This window comes from Sorghum bicolor, chromosome 2 (assembly GCF_000003195.3).
Source record: "Sorghum bicolor cultivar BTx623 chromosome 2, Sorghum_bicolor_NCBIv3, whole genome shotgun sequence".
NCBI classification, from domain to species: Eukaryota; Viridiplantae; Streptophyta; class Magnoliopsida; order Poales; family Poaceae; genus Sorghum; species Sorghum bicolor.
This window is the reverse complement of record NC_012871.2, coordinates 76,997,033-77,014,333: the sequence shown is the minus strand read 5'-3', so window position 1 is coordinate 77,014,333 and position 17,301 is coordinate 76,997,033. Positions and strand designations below refer to the sequence as shown.

At 42.6% G+C, this 17,301-nt stretch overlaps 4 protein-coding genes and 1 pseudogene across 5 annotated transcripts; 2 read left to right on the top strand and 3 right to left on the bottom strand.

Moving 5' to 3' along the window:
- On the bottom strand, positions 4,095 to 5,050 carry LOC8078581 (annotated as a pseudogene).
- Positions 4,897 to 8,833, bottom strand: LOC110432330 ((+)-neomenthol dehydrogenase-like). 2 transcript variants are annotated; one of them, XR_002449751.1, is made up of 7 exons: positions 8,553 to 8,833; positions 7,057 to 7,098; positions 6,697 to 6,943; positions 6,508 to 6,585; positions 5,830 to 6,015; positions 5,279 to 5,721; positions 4,897 to 5,035 (listed from the first exon to the last, which is right to left on the bottom strand). XR_002449751.1 is itself a non-coding variant. In XM_021452502.1 (6 exons), the coding sequence occupies exons 1-6, from the start codon at positions 8,741 to 8,743 to the stop codon at positions 5,341 to 5,343; spliced, it is 1,125 nt and encodes a 374-aa protein (XP_021308177.1). In that variant the 5' UTR covers positions 8,744 to 8,833; the 3' UTR covers positions 5,085 to 5,340. The 2 variants fall into 2 exon arrangements, 1 of the variants encoding a protein (XP_021308177.1); XM_021452502.1 differs by lacking the exon at positions 4,897 to 5,035 and having other exon boundaries at positions 5,085 to 5,721.
- On the bottom strand, positions 12,057 to 14,838 carry LOC8074471 ((+)-neomenthol dehydrogenase). Its single transcript, XM_002461191.2, has 6 exons — positions 14,635 to 14,838; positions 14,030 to 14,077; positions 13,706 to 13,952; positions 13,536 to 13,613; positions 13,105 to 13,290; positions 12,057 to 12,974 (listed from the first exon to the last, which is right to left on the bottom strand). The coding sequence occupies exons 1-6, from the start codon at positions 14,688 to 14,690 to the stop codon at positions 12,594 to 12,596; spliced, it is 996 nt and encodes a 331-aa protein (XP_002461236.1). The 5' UTR covers positions 14,691 to 14,838; the 3' UTR covers positions 12,057 to 12,593.
- On the top strand, positions 14,966 to 15,687 carry LOC110432911. Its single transcript, XM_021454120.1, has one exon. It carries the CDS (start codon positions 15,032 to 15,034, stop codon positions 15,329 to 15,331), a length of 300 nt encoding a protein of 99 aa, XP_021309795.1. The 5' UTR covers positions 14,966 to 15,031; the 3' UTR covers positions 15,332 to 15,687.
- LOC8074470 (triphosphate tunel metalloenzyme 3) lies at positions 15,224 to 16,728 on the top strand. The gene is made up of 2 exons (XM_002463367.2): positions 15,224 to 15,989; positions 16,348 to 16,728. Exon 1 carries the CDS (start codon positions 15,321 to 15,323, stop codon positions 15,963 to 15,965), a length of 645 nt encoding a protein of 214 aa, XP_002463412.1. The 5' UTR covers positions 15,224 to 15,320; the 3' UTR covers positions 15,966 to 15,989; positions 16,348 to 16,728.

Genomic DNA, 17,301 nt, shown 5'->3' with positions numbered 1-17,301 from the left:
GTGGACCGCTCCTTCTCACACGGAAACAGCGCCCCGGCAACCAGTGCTACCCCGTCCACCACTCGACCTATTTCGGCCAATTGGGCTGGACAAATGTTTTAAACAAGTTTCACTCTCATTTAATATTGTCACATCACCAAATTTGTTGAGTTCACAAATAGGGGCTTGTTTGAATGAAGGTGGTAAATTTTACCATTCATCACATCGAGTAATTGGACATATGCATGAAGTACTAAATATGACTATTTACGAAACTAAAAACACAGTTAGAGAATATTTTGTGAGACGAATCTTTTGAGCCTAATTAGTCCATGATTGGACACTAATTGCTAAAAAAATATTACATGTTAAACTTTAACAACTCTAACCAAACATCTTCCAGTTTATATACTTTTCGTGTGTTTCTGTTTTGTAGAGAAAGGGTTCTCCGTTAAAGCACTTGCTATTAGAGCATCTCGAGAGTACCTTTTTTCTTTTTCCAATTTTTGTTTTTTGTAAAATAAAAAAATCTCTCTCTGACAACTCATAATCCTTCTAAAATTTATGCACTTAAGGAATCTTCTCCCATCGTGCGTAACTTTGCATGGAGTCGTGGACTCGTGGTCATGCAGATACATGAGTATTATTCGGCTAATTAAAGATGGAAGGGAAGAAAAAAAGACAAAGGATATGAAATAGTCTAGATGCAAATGTATAAAAAAGAAAGAATGTATACATTAGTTAAAATAATTTAGAATTAATATATTATTTTTAATGTAAAATTATATTCTATATTTAGAAGTGAATTATAACAAATTATTGGAGATGGTATTTTTGTTCCGGTATAAATTTTATGAGTTGGAAAACATAATTTTTTCTGGAGAGAAATTAGGATACCCTTGGAGTTACTAGTCTACCTTTTACTCCGTTAATTTATTTTTACTAATTTTCGTTCTTAAATTATTTTTTGTTAGAATAAAATAATTACAAAGTACCAGTCGTAGCCTCTTTTAAATAATGAAATCCATAACGCTTAGTCCGAACCAAAGCTTAATCTGAAATTATAACTTCCATTGCACAAAAAGTAAAAATGTTTTTGAGTAACATACAAAGTTCTTAGCTTCCAATCGAAGTTTTTTCTCTCCTAATCCAAGTTTTTTTTTGAATGAAACTGGAGGGGTTTACACCCCTACAGCACTTTACTAATAAAAAGAAGTTACAGGAACAGAAACTAAGAGAAAAGGTAAAAAACCAAAGCTAAAGGAGCAGAAGAAACAAGAGTGAGCAACTAGAGCTCACGCACCTCAACACCACACCCTTACTTAATTCTAGGGAATAAAGAAAGAAAAAAAGAAGAGCAGTATCAGGACTGCCCAAAACCTTGCTAAGTTAGAGATGCAGTCCATGTTTCAATTTCTGGGAAGTAGCTTTGCTTTGCTCTTAAAAGCAGCATCTTCATTTCAGTCTTGAAGGTAGCCAAAGTCAGATGCACCGCCGGGTTGATTTGCCTGAAGATGAGGTCATTCCTTGCTATCTAGAGTGCCCAGAACATCAGAATGATTATCTCTATAAAGAACGAGACTCCCAGCTGATCTTTGAATTGTTGTAGGATCTAGAATGGATCAGCGTCCAGGTCCACCTGCAAATTCAGATTTGCCCAACACTGTTGAGCGAAATTGCATTCTAGCAGCAGGTGTGTCAGAGTTTCTTCAACCGAACTGTTACACAAAACACATGTGTAATCTGGCAACTGCATTCTCTTCCTTTTTTAGCAATTCTCTTGTGCTTAATCTGTCTCTAAGCACCAGCCAAAAGAAAACCTTATGCTTGGCCTGACAGGAAGATCTCCATATCCAATGAAAAGCCGGGTGAACACCTTGATGACCTTTTAATTGTCGATAGGCCTTCTTAACTGAGAATTTGTTGGTATTCCAGATATATGACCACCTATCCGGTCTATCCTCTGAGTTTAACTGTTGTAGTTCATTGTTTAGTTGCATGAATTGGTTGTGGGCTTGCTGTGTTAAAGGTAAATAGAACATAGAGTGTAACTGGGATTGATGCATGGCATCATATAAGGTGATATTTTCCTATTTCTAGCAAAAGATCGGTGCTCAGGGAATTTTGTACTCATAATTTCAGTTCCCCAAAGATCATCCCAGAGTAGGCAAGTTTTTCCATCCCCAGCGTTTGCTCTGGCCATGCCTTTAAATTTGCCTAGCAGCGAAACTAATCGAAGTTGTTTAGAATGAATGTATAGTTTATTTGAGTGGAATCCAAAATGCTTTCTTTTAAAATTAACTGGAGGGGCTGATCCAAAGTGCTTATATATAGATTTAAAAGGATCCATACATGCATCATATACGTACACATCAATTCATACATTTTTTAAACGTTACTGAACCTGGTACGTCGTGATTTTGAACTGGAGAAAACGGAAACGGGAAGAAGATGCCATGGAGGCATGGACTAGACTAGTCTCTTCAACGCTCAGGGCAAGGCCACACCGGCCGGGGACTGCTCCGCCGCGTGTCCTGGGCATTCTTGGTCTTCTCTGCCGCCGACTCCTCCGTCCGTCCCCTTGGCAGCCTGGCCGGGCTCGTCCTTGGACTCGGCGAGCGGCCTGTGCCTCTCCGTGGTGGGGCGACGCCCACGCCGAGCGTGCGGCTGACGGCGCTCACCAGTGACCTCGCGCCCTGCTGCACGGTCTCCATCTGCTCGCCCGCGCGCCGCGCCTCCGCCTCCTCGCTGCTCCTGCCTCGACGTCGACATGGCTGCGCCGCGCTCACTGGCTGCTCTGCTTGCACTCGACTTTCTCCTGCTCTCCTACTCGCCGCCGATGATGATCCGTGCGTGAACACGTACGATCCAAGTAGGCTCTCTGCTCAAGCTCAACTCGTCTCCGTCCGATAGACACGACACGTACGTGATCCTCAGACAATGGTACACGGCCGGACTGGGCGACACGTACGTACGTACGTACACCTGTACCTGCTGTGACTTGCCACGACACGTACGTACACCCAGGACCAGGAGCGACCGAGCTCCGTCTGATGATGGAAGCAATAACACCCGGTGGGGCCGTCGTGAGGGAGCAGCGCGAGCTGGAAGGCTCCCCTGGCGCCCTCCTCCGGATCCGGCGACCGGCGTCATGGTTAATTACTTCGACACGCTGTACGCCGGCAGCATCGTCGGCCACCCCCTCCTCTTCCAGCTCCTCGCGTTCGGCATCCTCTGGTGTGACCGTACTGTGGTGTGGTGGCAGAGTTGAGTTCGTTTCTTGTGCAGGGCACACAAGACACAACACAACATTAGCTCTGACCCAAGTGAGGTGGTGTTCACAGTCCTTGCTCCTGACCAAGATTGTTTCAGCAGGGGAAGGAGACCTTCTGTCACCCGTCTGATTCCGTACTAGTTTGTGTTGACACATCCTACAGCTCCATCATTGGTTTGTATGACCACACCTTCCAGCAACTGATAACTGCAATCACAAGGGCATTGAACAATGAAAAGCTCGCTGCTGATTTGGGTTGGCGGCGGTGACCAGCGAAAGGTTGTTAAAATCGCTGAACCTGAATATTATGGTACCGAAATTCAGATAATTGCAATCATACATCTTAACCTTGTACTACTTACTATCCAATGCCTGAAGATGCGGGAGGAAGAACAACTCAACTCAAGAAAACATGCTTCAAGTCAACAAGAGTCTACACACCCATGTGCTAGGATCAATATTGTGCGCAGCCGTGTGCCGCTGCTGGCGACCGACGCGAGCGGCGTCAACTTGTAGGGTGTTATTACAATCACCGCACCGGTCTGTATTTTCCTTCTTCTTTTTTTCAAGGCAAGGATATATACAATGACAGAATACGCAAAAGCCAGAAGGAACGATGTACTCTACTATAGAGACGAGTATTATGCACCATCTAGTCATCTACTGCCAACAATCTCTTTTTTAGGATTGTATACAATGACAGTATACAATGACAGTATCTATGCACCATCTAGTCATCTACTATAGAGACGAGTATTATAAGCCAACCTCAACATAAGAACGCCAACAATCTCTTTTTTAGGATTCAATCTGATTGGCTTTCGATGAGGACAGCTCTTTATTGGTGCTTAAAACACAAAACACTGAAAAATTATTCCAAGTGGGAACAGGAACAAAAACAACAACAATAAAAAACAAATGGAAACTGCACCAACAATTCAACAAATCATATCACACGCCCTCAACCATGAGGACATATTACCGTGTGTATGTGGTGTGATCATGAATTCAGGATGTTATAAATGGACCTGAAGGTGTCATTATCGTCTCACAAATTCTGGAAAATAATACCATACAAAACCGGAAACGACGGCCATTCAATCTGATCACCACACATTCACCATTTCTGTCTGATCACCCAGTTTGTCCATCATCAGGGAGCAGAACTCGCATGACTGGCCCTCTTGCACCTTGTTCAGGCGTCAAGACACCAAGATTCCAGTTCATGTCCCATCTTGACAAAGCCAGGTCGCACACAGTTGATGCGCATCTCCGGATACCTAACCTCCTTGCCATGATCCTGGTGTAGAGATTGATGACCATTTTCGATATACTGTAGGCTGGTAGCATCATAGTGGTCATGGCCACCCGGCCTCTTCTAGCCGCCCACTCTTCAGGTCCATCAAGAATGTGTTGAGCACTGCTTCTATTCGGTCCTCGTCCCAGACGTCAATGTTGCTCTAGCTTCTCATTAGGCATTCTCTGGCCACAATACCAAATGCATGAGCTACGATGAATGAGGGTGAGTAATATAGATATCTTCTCTGTTCGTACTTTAAGGGTAGGGGAAAAAAATACAACTGATGCACCTTCAGTTCCGACGCAAGTGAGGAGGCATTGACAATCCTCGCTCCTGATGTAGATAGCTTCAAAAGGGGAAGAAGAGCATCCGTTACCTGTTTGCATCCGTAGTAATTTGTATTGACTATTGAGACAGTTGTATGCCTCATCATTGGTATTCTGGAATACTTCTTTGAGAAGATTAGCAGCCCTGCCAGATGTCTGAAACACAAACATTTATGAATAACCGAGGCACTCATCATTGGTTGTATACCAATAACCTGGTATTTATAACCATAATGAGAAAAACAAACAGTAATTCCAGTGACACAACACAATACAAAAAAGCAAGAAGTAATTAAATCATATAATGAGATTCTGGCTCCTAAAGACTGCAGATGCATTCTGAACCCAAAGTAAACAGCATCAATAGATAAGCACTGGCATTCTCCGATAGACACATACGTGATCCTCAGATAATGATACACGCACTGGGCGACACCTGTGTACGTACACCTGTGACTTGGTCACCAAGCGATCCCAAGCTCCGTTTGATGGAAGTAACACCCGGTGGGGCCATCGTGGGGGAGCAGCGCGAGCTTGACGGCTCCCCTGGCGCCTTCCTCTGTCGTGATGACGCCTGTGTTCCAGTTGATCTCTGTCCTGACAAAGCCTGGGTGCACGCAGTTGACGCGCATCTCCGGCAGCCGCCTCGCCAGGATCCGGGTGTACAGGTTCACCGCCATCTTGGACACGCTGTACGCCGGCAGCATCGTTGGCCACCCCTCCTCCTCCAGCCGCCCACGCCTCAGGGCCTCCAGGAACTCGTCCAGCATAGCTTCGATTCGCTGCTCGTCCCAGGAGCCAGCGTCGCGCAGCTCCTCCCGTAGCTTCTTGTTCGGCATCCTCTGATGTCAGTGTGGTGTGGTGGCAGAGTTCGTTCGTTCGTTGTGCACACAACACAACATTAGCTAGCTAGCATGTTTAGTTTAGAGAACCTAGTAGGGTATAGTTACCTTTAGCTCTGACCGAAGTGAGGTGGTGTTCACGATCCTTGCTCCTGACGAAGATTGTTTCAGCAGGGGAAGGAGACCTTCGGTCACCCGTCTGATTCCGTAGTAGTTTGTGTTGAGACATTTTACAGCTCCATCATAGGTTTGCAGGACCACACCTTCCAGCAGATTGGCGGCTGCACCTGATAACTGCAATAATAGTGGCATTGAACAAATGAAAAGTCTTAACTGTGGTGTAGTGTTAAGTCGTCGCGGGTATGTTTACCAAGGGTTGGTGATACTCTGGTAAACCTTCTTTAGCTATCTCGATCTACAAACATCGCAAATGCTGATGTATTTACGTTATATTTCATAATGGAAATGGGGGATCACCCTCGTTTAGGGAAAAATTTTTTTGAAGGAATGAAAAGCTCGTCAGAATTTGGATTGGTGGCGGTGACCATGTTTGCTAAAATCGTGATCCTGAATCAGATTAATAGAATCGTAGAATCAGCCTGATAAATTAAGATCGTAAAGCCATAAAATCACACCATAGACTCTCAATTTTAATCTAGGTGACTAATGCTATTTGTAGGTCTTGTGGACAGCAAACAACTGGAAGTGTGTATGGATATTATGGCACCAAAATTCAGATATTTACAATCATACATCTTAATAATCAAGAAGAGTCTGTCTACATACCCATGTGTGAGGATCAATATTGAGAGCTCTCATGCCATCCTGGTCTACGACAACTCCTCCCACTCCTGCATTGTTCACCTGCATGCATCAACGACTTCACACTCATTCATAAGTTCTCAAACCAAACCAGTAGGATAGTGAGAGAAACTTGATATGTGCTCGGCTGCTAACAGAAAGACTTCATTTTACCAAAATGTCAAGCTTCCCATATCTGCTCTCAATATGCTGGGCTAATGAGGCAACACTATCATCATCTAGGACATCCAGTGGACGGTAGATAATGTTGGAGAGGTTGCATTCGTGCCTGAGGAATTCGACTGCGTCTTTTCCTCTTTTCTCATCCCTTGCTGTGAGAATGACCATTATGCCCTGTGCAGCAAGCTGCCGGCATACCTCCAGGCCGATTCCCCTGTTTCCACCAGTGACTACTGCAAGCCTGAGGTACAGACCACAATGAGTCAATTTAACATCCTTGTTTATATAGAGTTTTAGATTAGAAGGGGAAAATGGAATGTCATTTACAGAATTACAGTGCATGGAAAAAATCACCTTTCCAGTTTTGTTTCATGCTCACGGCTCACTGGATCAAGCCTGAGGAGTATGAAGTTTGGTTCATCAGATAATAATAAAATAATAAAGGCTCATAAAAATAAAGTTACATCTTTCAAAAAAAAACTGTGAGATCCACGTACATTACAAAATACTTCCCCCATTCCAAATTATAAGATGTTTTGGTTTTTCTAGATATGTAGAAGGTAAATTCAAAAGTTGTAAAAGGTACTACTGTAATAGTAATGAATATCTAAAAATGTACACTAATTTCTAACTCAATACTTGCAGAAAGTCATCATCAAATCACAGATTTGATAGTTTTTTTTTCCATCAAGGGGAGTAGAACAACTTGAAATAACTTGACAATGATAAAACAGTTCAAAACACCTTTTTTGGATGAATTCCGAAAAAAACACTTAAGAGATGCAAATGCAACTCAAGCATGTGGGGTAATGAGTTTTGATGCATCAGATAAAACCATAAAAGGAAACAAAATAAAATAAAATAAGGGTCATAAAAGTGCAGCTGCGGGCTGTGCTATCATGTGAAGAAAATTGACTAGTAGGTAGGCATGCAACTTTAATTATGTGTTTCCCTTATAACATAAAGCAATAATAATATTAATCTAGAGCACAAGAACCATGTACTTAGCACAGGCAGATATTTAGTTTATCTAGTACTATAGATAGAAGTTTATAAGATGGAAAAAATTAATGATGCTGCACTTATCCCTCATGGCTACATAGGAGATAAGTTATACTACAAAATGACTCCAAGTCATAAAAGAAAATAAAATGGCTTTTCATTAAGAAAGCAAATGTTCAAAATTAATTAATTTTTAAAAAAACTTTGATTTGCACCCAGTGCCTATATGCTTACAAATTCAAAAGTAAATAAATGTAAAATGTCTCTAATTTGTAATGAATCTAGAATGGCACTCTAATTTGTGCCCACTGTGGCAGTGTCTCAATGCTTACAGAAAACCATCGCCAATTGTCTATTTTTTCCCATTGAGGGGAGTGGACCAAAGCTGAAATAACCTGACAAAAAAGACATGGAAAGATTAACAACTGCTTGTGCCTAACCGACTGAACACTCCAGTGGCAAGAGTGGGCGACATGTATGCACTGGCAAATTAGGCAAGATAGCAAGAAAGTATTCATGTGGAAACATGTGTTGGTTACATTACAGGATGGATGTACATTGTACTCAACAGTCTCCCTTGTCCATATGTGCAAACTAATGACCGAAATCTAAATCCAAATTGCAATTTATCTTATCCAAAAGCCATGTTCAGAGAGTGCAGACATTTGTATAGGGAAATAGCACCATCTTGTTCAAAAGAGAATCGACACTACATAGCGTGAGGAGAGTACATGTGCAGGACAATAGAATGAATAGATCCATGCGGAAATTAACAAAACGGGGCATAGCCATAGCACATATAGCGACGCGCGCGCGTCAGGGATGTGACTCGGAGAGAGGACGCAAACCTGCGATGCGGAGGCGATGCCCTTGTCGTCCGCACGGCCGTTCGCGCGTGCCGTTCCAATGGTGTGGCAGGGAAGGTGACCAGTTGCTGGAGCTGGACGCAGGAGGGGGATAATGGCGGAGCCAGGCCGCAGGGACGGACGCGGACCGTACATGGCGAGCTCGCGGACGCCCCGACCCCGATGTGGCGCATATCTGGGTCGCCCGTCGCCGGTTGGGTTGGGACGACCGTGTGCGGGAGTGTGGTAGTGGTAGGCTAGTCGAGCGCACAATTGACGGCGAGTTTAGCCGCCGGATCTTCGAGTGTTTATACTTGCAGATATATATGTTCGTACGTCATACGAAGACAGCTACGTCTACATTGGTGCAGGACCAGAGCTGCAAACATTACTCCTTAACAGAAATAATAAGACCTTATTTAGTTGTGAAAAGCTTTTTAGATTTAGCCACTATAACACTTTCATTTATACTTAATAATTATTATTCAAACTATCTAGACTCAAAAGATTTATCTCGCAAATTACAGATAAATGTAATTAGTTTTTGTTCTTGTCTACATTTAATATTAAAGATTCGATGTGGCGTTTTAAAAAAAATTAAATTTTAGGTGGAACTAAACGAGGCGTAAGCACATGTTACCATACCTCCCGCATGTAGGCCACCTATAGTAGGATTAGGCTGCGGGAAATGGGCATTGATGATAGAATCGTTTCACCGTGGCCGTGCCCGGCACCATCTTTAATCGTCCAAGAAAATTAGATTTGTCACCACCAAGAGTGGCTTTGTAAAACTATCATAGCTTTGCAAAACTATTATCGCTCTTAATGTTTTCACAAGAAGCCGCTCATTAGGTGTCTCTCTTATTCCTACCCTTGCACTCTTATTCCTTACTGTCTTTTTTTATTTTCCTTATTATTTTTATTCTTTTTTATTTTCCTTTAAAAGTTATTTTTATTTTTTTCTGTTTTCCTCTTTTTATGAAAACAGTCACTCAGTTAATGTCTCTCGTATTCCTGTCATTGCACTCTTTATTTTTACTACCAAATATGCCAGTGCGTTGCAACGGGAGGAAAAAAACTCTCAATTTTTAATGAAAAAAATAGAATTTGATAGTTCATATCTATTTGTTATCCTTAGTAGGAAACTTAATAGCTATAATCTATTGTATGATCACTATGGCATCCATAATATAAGAGCCCATTTTTTTGGATAATAAACAACTTTATTATTAACAGCAAGAGGCTTTTAGCAGAGATACAGAGTGCAAAGTTATAGAGAAGAGTGCTTCTCTGAGAGAGCACTGAACATGATTTGTATGAGAGCAGGTACAACTAAAAGTAGAAGAAGAAGTGGATTGATTTAGCTTCGTGCAAAGTGCTCTATGATTGCAGCCGGAGTCAAAGGCCTACAAGTGGACTAACTTTTGGTGGTCTAGCTGCGGCCACTAAAATAGATTTAGCTTTGTGTATGGAGGCCAGAAGCGCTCCTTTGTGTGATCTTGTTAACGTGGCTTTGCTTGCTCCATTGAATTAAACTACAACCTTGATACCATTTTTCTCTATTATAAGCAAAAAAAATCTTTACATGTAAATATGTTATAACTTTATTTTTCATATTATGCATATATTAGGTATCAAGTTATTTGGTTTTAGGATCCATAAAAATATGTAATTTTGATATATGATTAAAATATGCAATGAGCTAGTTGTTGTTGAAGACCTTTGACTTCTACATGGCATTATAAAAAATATGTATTCCTAATATTTCATTAGAGTCACAAGGAGTTAGTTGTTGTCAAAACCTTTATTGGTTAAATTGTGCATGCGTACAAACCTGAAGATACATTTGTTTTGATTAATTTAATAAACTACTTAAGATTTTAGTTCAGGGTTTAATTAGACCATCCATTGATCTAGATTATAATAATAATAAGTTTTATTCCTAATCAAAATTACATCAATAATTTAGTGGTGAGAATATTTATTTATCAGAAATGGGAATAGAGAATGGTCAAAGTTTAAATACTCATAATATTGTATTTATTTTTTATTTATTTTTTTTGATGTTTATATAATAAAACGGGAGACCCTAGAAAAGAAAAAAAAGAAAAAAAATCATGGGAATCTGCCAAAGTCACTAGAAGAAGAGTTGCGACATGGAAAAAAAGAGAACGCAAAAAAAAAGTCCTAATTGAGTTACAATTTTTTATTTGGATTAGAAGTCCTAGTTTCTAAAATTTTTCAAGATTATTCGTCACATCGAATCTTACGGCACATGCATAAAGCATTAAATATAGACGAAAATAAAAACTAATTATACAGTTTGCCTGTAAATCGCGAGACGAATCTTTTGACCCTAGTAGTCTATGATTGGATAATATTTGCTACAAACAAATAAAATGATACAGTAGCGAAATTAAAAAATTTCACGAACTGAACGAGGTAACAAATCTTACATGTATGTCTTACATACTGTTCCATGTCTGTCACTATAAAAAAGCCTACAGTTAGTTAGGGAGGCTAGACCAAAATAATGATACCAAAAAAAAGGAAGAGCCAAAGTTTTTTTACAAGAAGTGCCAAAGTTCAAATTCTCATAATATTGTATCTATACCTATATTTTTATATAATAGCACGTGAGATACTTTAGAAAAGTAAACAAAAAAAGAAAAGAAAAAAAACTTGAATGAAAGGTAGTTGCACACGAAAAAAAAAGACGTGGGGATCCATCAAAAAATCTTGTACGAAAGGTTGTTTCACAATTATATATTAGGAAAAAAAATTCTTTTTTATTGTTCCTTATTGTACTTTTCTTAATTCCTTTTCTCTATATTTTTTTTTGAAAATAGCAGCTCGGTACGTATCTCTCGTATTCCCGACATTGCACTCATTTTCGTTATTTTATTTTTTTATTTCCTTATTTTGTTTTTTCTTACTTTTTTCTATTTTCCTTTCTTTAGGTACGTGATGGCTGGAGCTCCGGAACGTCGACGTGTTTTTTTTCACGGAGAATTTCCTTTCTTTTATTTTCCAGGGGAAACGGAACGGGGCTCGGACGGGGCTAGAGCTACGTAATCCCCCTGTGCTCGTAGAAAAGTTGTTTTTATAAGACTTTGGGTCAAACATTAAAAATATAAATTATGAACAACTTTTAAATTGTTGAATTTGAAAATATGAAAACTATATAAATAGATTGTTTTGAAAAATAGTTTCATAAAAAAAATATACCACTTTTTAATAAATATTTTTATAAAAATAAAGAGTTAGAAGACTTTGGAGACCATATTATTATTCTAAACGACTTTTTTTTATGGATACGAAGAGTATTATTTTGGTTGGAACCGGATAAGAAATAAGGATAAGTGCGCACAAACCTTATTTAGTTTCCTCCTCTAAAATTTACTCTATCCCATTAGATGTTTGGATAGATGCATGAAATAGTATACGCTAAGAATAATTAAATACACAGATTTTATAATTTGATAATATGATGTTACAGTAAAACTATAGTAAACATATGCTAATAATAGATTAATTAGGCTAAATAGCAACGACAAAACAGTGAAATACAATCGGGTGCAGCATCTACCTAGGAAATGCTTAGCCAATCCCAACATAAGAATATATCGGCACGGTTTATCAAGCCTGATACAGTGTTTTTCTCTCACAACAAATAAGTATCAACCATCTTGGCTTGTTCGTTTGAACTTATCTGCCGATTCTGTCATCAGTACTTTCAGCTATAACTTTGTAGCCAAACGAACAGGACATGGCGCCTCTTTATTGGTGTTTAAATCCAAATAAACACCCACCCCCACCCCCTGAAAAAAAGGTTACTCCGACTGCAGCATCGATATATGGAAACCAAACAACACTAATTGCTCCAGCAAATCATTAGCATACCCTGAACCATGAGAAGATTTTACCGAGCGTCTGGTTATCTGATCATGATGTCCTAAACTGATCTGAATATGCCTCTTCTCACATAATCTGGGAAATAATGTCATACAAACTGGGAAACAATGGGACCACTCAACCGTTTGATCACCACACGTTCACCATTTCTGTCTGATCAAAATAGCACCCAGTTGGTCCATCATCAGGGAGCAGAGCTAGCATGACGGGCCCTCTTGCACCTTGTTCAGGCGTCAGGACCCCCAGATTCCAGTTGATGTCCGTCTTGACAAAGCCAGGTCGCACACAGTTGATGCGCATCTCCAGATACCTCCTTGCCATGATCCTGGTGTAGAGATTGATGACCATTTTCGATACACTGTAGGCTGGTAGCATCATGGGCCACCCAGCCTCTTCAAGTCGCCCGCTCTTCAGGTCCTCCAGGAATGTGTTCAGCACTGCTTCTATCCGGTCCTCATCCCAGATGTCGATGTTGCTCAAATCGTTTCGCAGCTTCTCATTTGGCATTCTCTAGCAACAATATCAAATGCATGCATAAGCTACAATGAATGAGGGTGGGTAACATAGATATCTTCTCTGTTCGTGCACAAATTCAGGAGTTTCAGGGTAGAAAAGAGAAAAACAAATATAGATGATGCACCTTCAGCTCCGACGCAAGTGAGGAGGCATTGACAATCCTTGCGCCTGACGTAGATAGCTTCAGAAGTGGAAGAAGAGCCTCTGTTACCCGTTTGCATCCATAGTAATTGGTATTGAGACAGTTAAATGCCTCATCACTGGTATTCTGGAATACTTCTTTGAGATGATTAGCCGCCCTGCCAGATGTCTGAAACAAAAACATTTATGAGTGACCGAAGCAGTCATCATTGGTTGCAGTATTACCAATAACATGGTATTTATAACCATAATGAAAAAAACAAACAGTAATCCCACTGACACAATACAGAAAAACAAGAAGTAATCAAATCATATAGTGAGATTCTGACTCCAAAAGACTGCAGATGTATTCTGATCCCAAAGTAAACAGCATCAATAGATAAGCTGCCAAAAGCTAAAGAACAATCTAAGTACCCATGTCTCTGCATCAATGTTGAGAGCTTTCAGGCCTTCCTCATCTGCTACAATTCCTGAAATAGCTGCATTGTTCACCTGTATCACCCATCACATCATCAATTATGTGTGTACTAAAAAACACAAAGTGATGTCATTTACTTCAAAAATAGGAGTAGACTACGATTTACCAAGATGTCGAGCTTCCCATATCTTCTTTCGACATACCGGGCCAATGTGGTGACACTATCATCATCTCTGACATCAAGCTGATGGAAGATTATGTTTGGGAGTTCGGATTCACGGCGAAGGGTCTCAGCAGCATATTTTCCTCGTTTCTCATCCCTTGCTGTAAGGATAACTGTCACACCCTTGTGAGCAAGCTGGCGGCATACTTCGAGGCCAACTCCTTTGTTTCCTCCTGTGACCACCGCGAGTCTGGCGTACTGACCAAATATTAGCATCCATGTTCATTCACGAAAGAACAGCATGGCTGTAGAAGTAAATAGAATTACCTTTCGGGAATCAATTCAGCTGAGTCGTTATGCCTCACTGTGTCAAGCCTGCGGACGAATGTGATTTTTGTTGCTGCATTAGATGAAGCGGCAAAAAAAAACCTAGAGATTTCGTCAAAAAAAAAAAAAAAAACCTAGAGGCTAGAGATGCAATAGCGGGAGGTGGGAACGTAGAACGTTAATCTTGGTGTATGGCCCATGGTCCCAAAATTGGCACAATGTTACATGGATCCTTCTCTCTATTTTCATCCATTTTATGTAAAAAAAATGTTTTGTTTTAGGAAACAAGGATGTGAATGTGTTGTTGTCGACTTGTCGCTAAGAGATCTGAAAGGAAAACAGAATGCTGAACTAGAAAAATTGGCACTGCAGATTGCTATACAACTGCTTTTGGTTGACCTATATGACCTGGCACAACAATTTGCACACATATATGACCATTCAAACTGCACATAAACCATTGGGTCAGACCACGGAAAGACTGTCTTTCGCCCGTATATACCACAGAAAGAATGTATAAGAGTGCCGTCTACAGCTACAGCTACAGCATGAACTGAGGATGAAGCAGAGGGTGAGGAACTGAGGATGGGGGCTCGGGCTACGACCTGTGCGGACACCAGTCCTGCGTCGCGCCGGCGGCAACGTGCGCAGCTTTCTCCATGAGGTTGAGGTGGGATCGGAGCGGACCGACCCGTGGCTGCTATGGGGGAGGAGTGGAGCTCCGTTGAGAGCGGCGGCTGACACATTCGTTGACCAGTGGTGAGGTGGAAGGGGGTAGAGGTGAGCAGAGGAGTGTTGGGCCCAGAAGTCGCGGTTCCTGCTCCGTCCCCTCCCCTTGTATGGTGGTGGGGGCCCAGAAGTCGCTTTTTTTTTTCTCTCTTTTTGGCCCTGCTCGCTATTCCGCCAAGGGCCCAGAAGTACAGTACTATATAGGAAAAATAGGAGAGGACCAGACCAGTGCGGGGAGCCTCCTCGCCCTTCATCGTCTGGATCTATCCGCCAATGCTGCGCCGCAACCCTACCCGCATCGAGCTCTGCTCCGACGACCGCGACGAGCTCGAAGAGCACCGCCGCGCCGCCGCGGGGAGCACCCCAGCCGCCACCATCAAGGATCCGCCCGGCTACACCACTCCGTCCCCGGTCCTTGGCCCGCAGACCTCCAACCCCCTACTCCGCCTCCTCCACCCACCGCCCGACGGCGCGCCGTCCAAGGCGCAACGCATCGGCATCGGCATCGGCCTCTCCACCCCGCCAGCCCCGGGCCCTGCCCCTCGACCACACAATCCTCCCCATGGAGGTTGAGATCAAGCTCCGCCTCCCCGACGCCGCCGCGCACCGCCGCCTGTCCGCGTTCCTCGCGCCCCGCCTCCGCCGCACCCACGCCCAGCGGAACCTCTTCTTCGACGCCGCCGCGCGCACGCTCGCCGCCGCCACCGCCGCGCTCCGCGTCCGCCTCTACGACGGGCCCGACGACCGCAACCCCTTGCGCGCCGTCCTCGCGCTCAAGCGCCGCCCGCGGATCGACGCCGGCGTCAGCCGCGTCGAGGAGATCGAGGAGACGCTCGACCCCGCGCTCGCCCTCGCCTGCGCCGACGACCCCGCCCGCCTCGGCGGCCTCGACTCCCCCATCATCCGCCTCGTCGCCGCCGAGTACGGCGTCGGAGGGGACGACGCGCCCTTCATCTGCCTCGGCGGCTTCAGGAACACGCGCGCCGTCTACGACTACGAGCTCGAGGACGGCGGCGGCGGCCTAGTGCTGGAGCTCGACGAGACGAGGTTCGACTTCGGCACCAGCTACGAGCTCGAGTGCGAGACGGCGGAGCCTGACCGGGTCAAGGAGGTGCTGGAGCGCCTGCTCACGGTGGCCGGCGTGCCCTACGAGTACTCCCAGAGTAACAAGTTCGCCTGCTTCATGGCAGGGAAGCTGCTTCCTTGACTAGGCATACCTAGTCCGTGCTTGGTATTCCCTTGGCTCTGCATTGGCCAACTTCAATTCAATTGGATGTCTGTGACGCTTTGATTATATAATAACAAAATATAAGTGCGGCTTCTCAGATAACCTAACTAAAAGAAGAGTTGATTGAATGATCCCACTTGCTTGTTCTGCAATGAGAACACTTGTTTTTACAGTGCTGTGTTGCAAGTCATGTTTGGGAAATATATTTCTGGTTGGTTGGACAAAGTAGTGGGGACTGATTCTGATTTTGAATCTGTGGCTTCTTTGTGGATAGCTAATAAAAATATATATGGTGTGCAATATTGTTACTTCAGCAGTTATTTGGGTGATCTGAAAATTATGTAATTCCTTGTGTTTTCAGGGAGTACCATGGAGCGGAATGAAAAAGGTGTTTGCTATGGTGGTAAGGTTGCTTGAGAAGTTGGTTGCCGATGTACAAACTGGAGATTGTGGTTTGTCTGGTGGAGAACGAAGCAAGCTTAGCACCGCGGATCAAGTGGAATGTGGATTCATCAGGATTGGATCAATCAATTGCTCAGCCTTTGGTGGTTCAAGAGATGCTTCAATTTTGCAATGTAATAGGGATTAGATCGTTAGTTGTGGCGTTTCTGGTTTGGTGGCCTTGTTTGGCTTGCCTTGCGTTCTTTGAACCGGTGTCCTGGCGTTTGGAAACGCTTCTTGAGCTGTTGAATGCATCTTTGTTTTGTGGCAAATGAACTTAATCCTGAGCCTTAAAAAAAAACTGAGCATCATCAAATTCACCTAAAATCCTTTGGGGCAGATACGGATGGGGATGGTGCTTCAAATGGATATTCGTAGTTCTTCTCTAGCCTAATTTAATGAATCAAATTGATAATTTCTTCTCTTATTTTTTTCATTTAGTTCATTAAATTGCATCCTTAGCGGCAGAGCAACCCATCTAGTGTAGTCTACCAATTTGCTATTTCAGTACAAGAGCCCTTGTCGCACCATGCCACCACCTACTACCTTCATTTTGTAGCTCACAATTGTTATCTTGTGAGAGCAAACTTCGTCTGATGCTAATCTGTTGTTGTGAGTGAAAATACTATTCTTTCTCTGAAACATAGTGGTGATAAGTTAGTAGCTTCATGAGCAATATTATATTGATAGGACATAGGAGACGGATAATCATGGACCGAGATAGATGTAGTTTGTTTAACATAGCTCACAATAGTTTCATGAGTGATTTTTTTTTTACCAAACACTTCTTTTTCAAAACAGCTTCATAGGGAAGCTATTTTTCTTTTCTCACAAATACGTGGGTTGGAATGAAGCTGAAAAAAATTAGCTTATC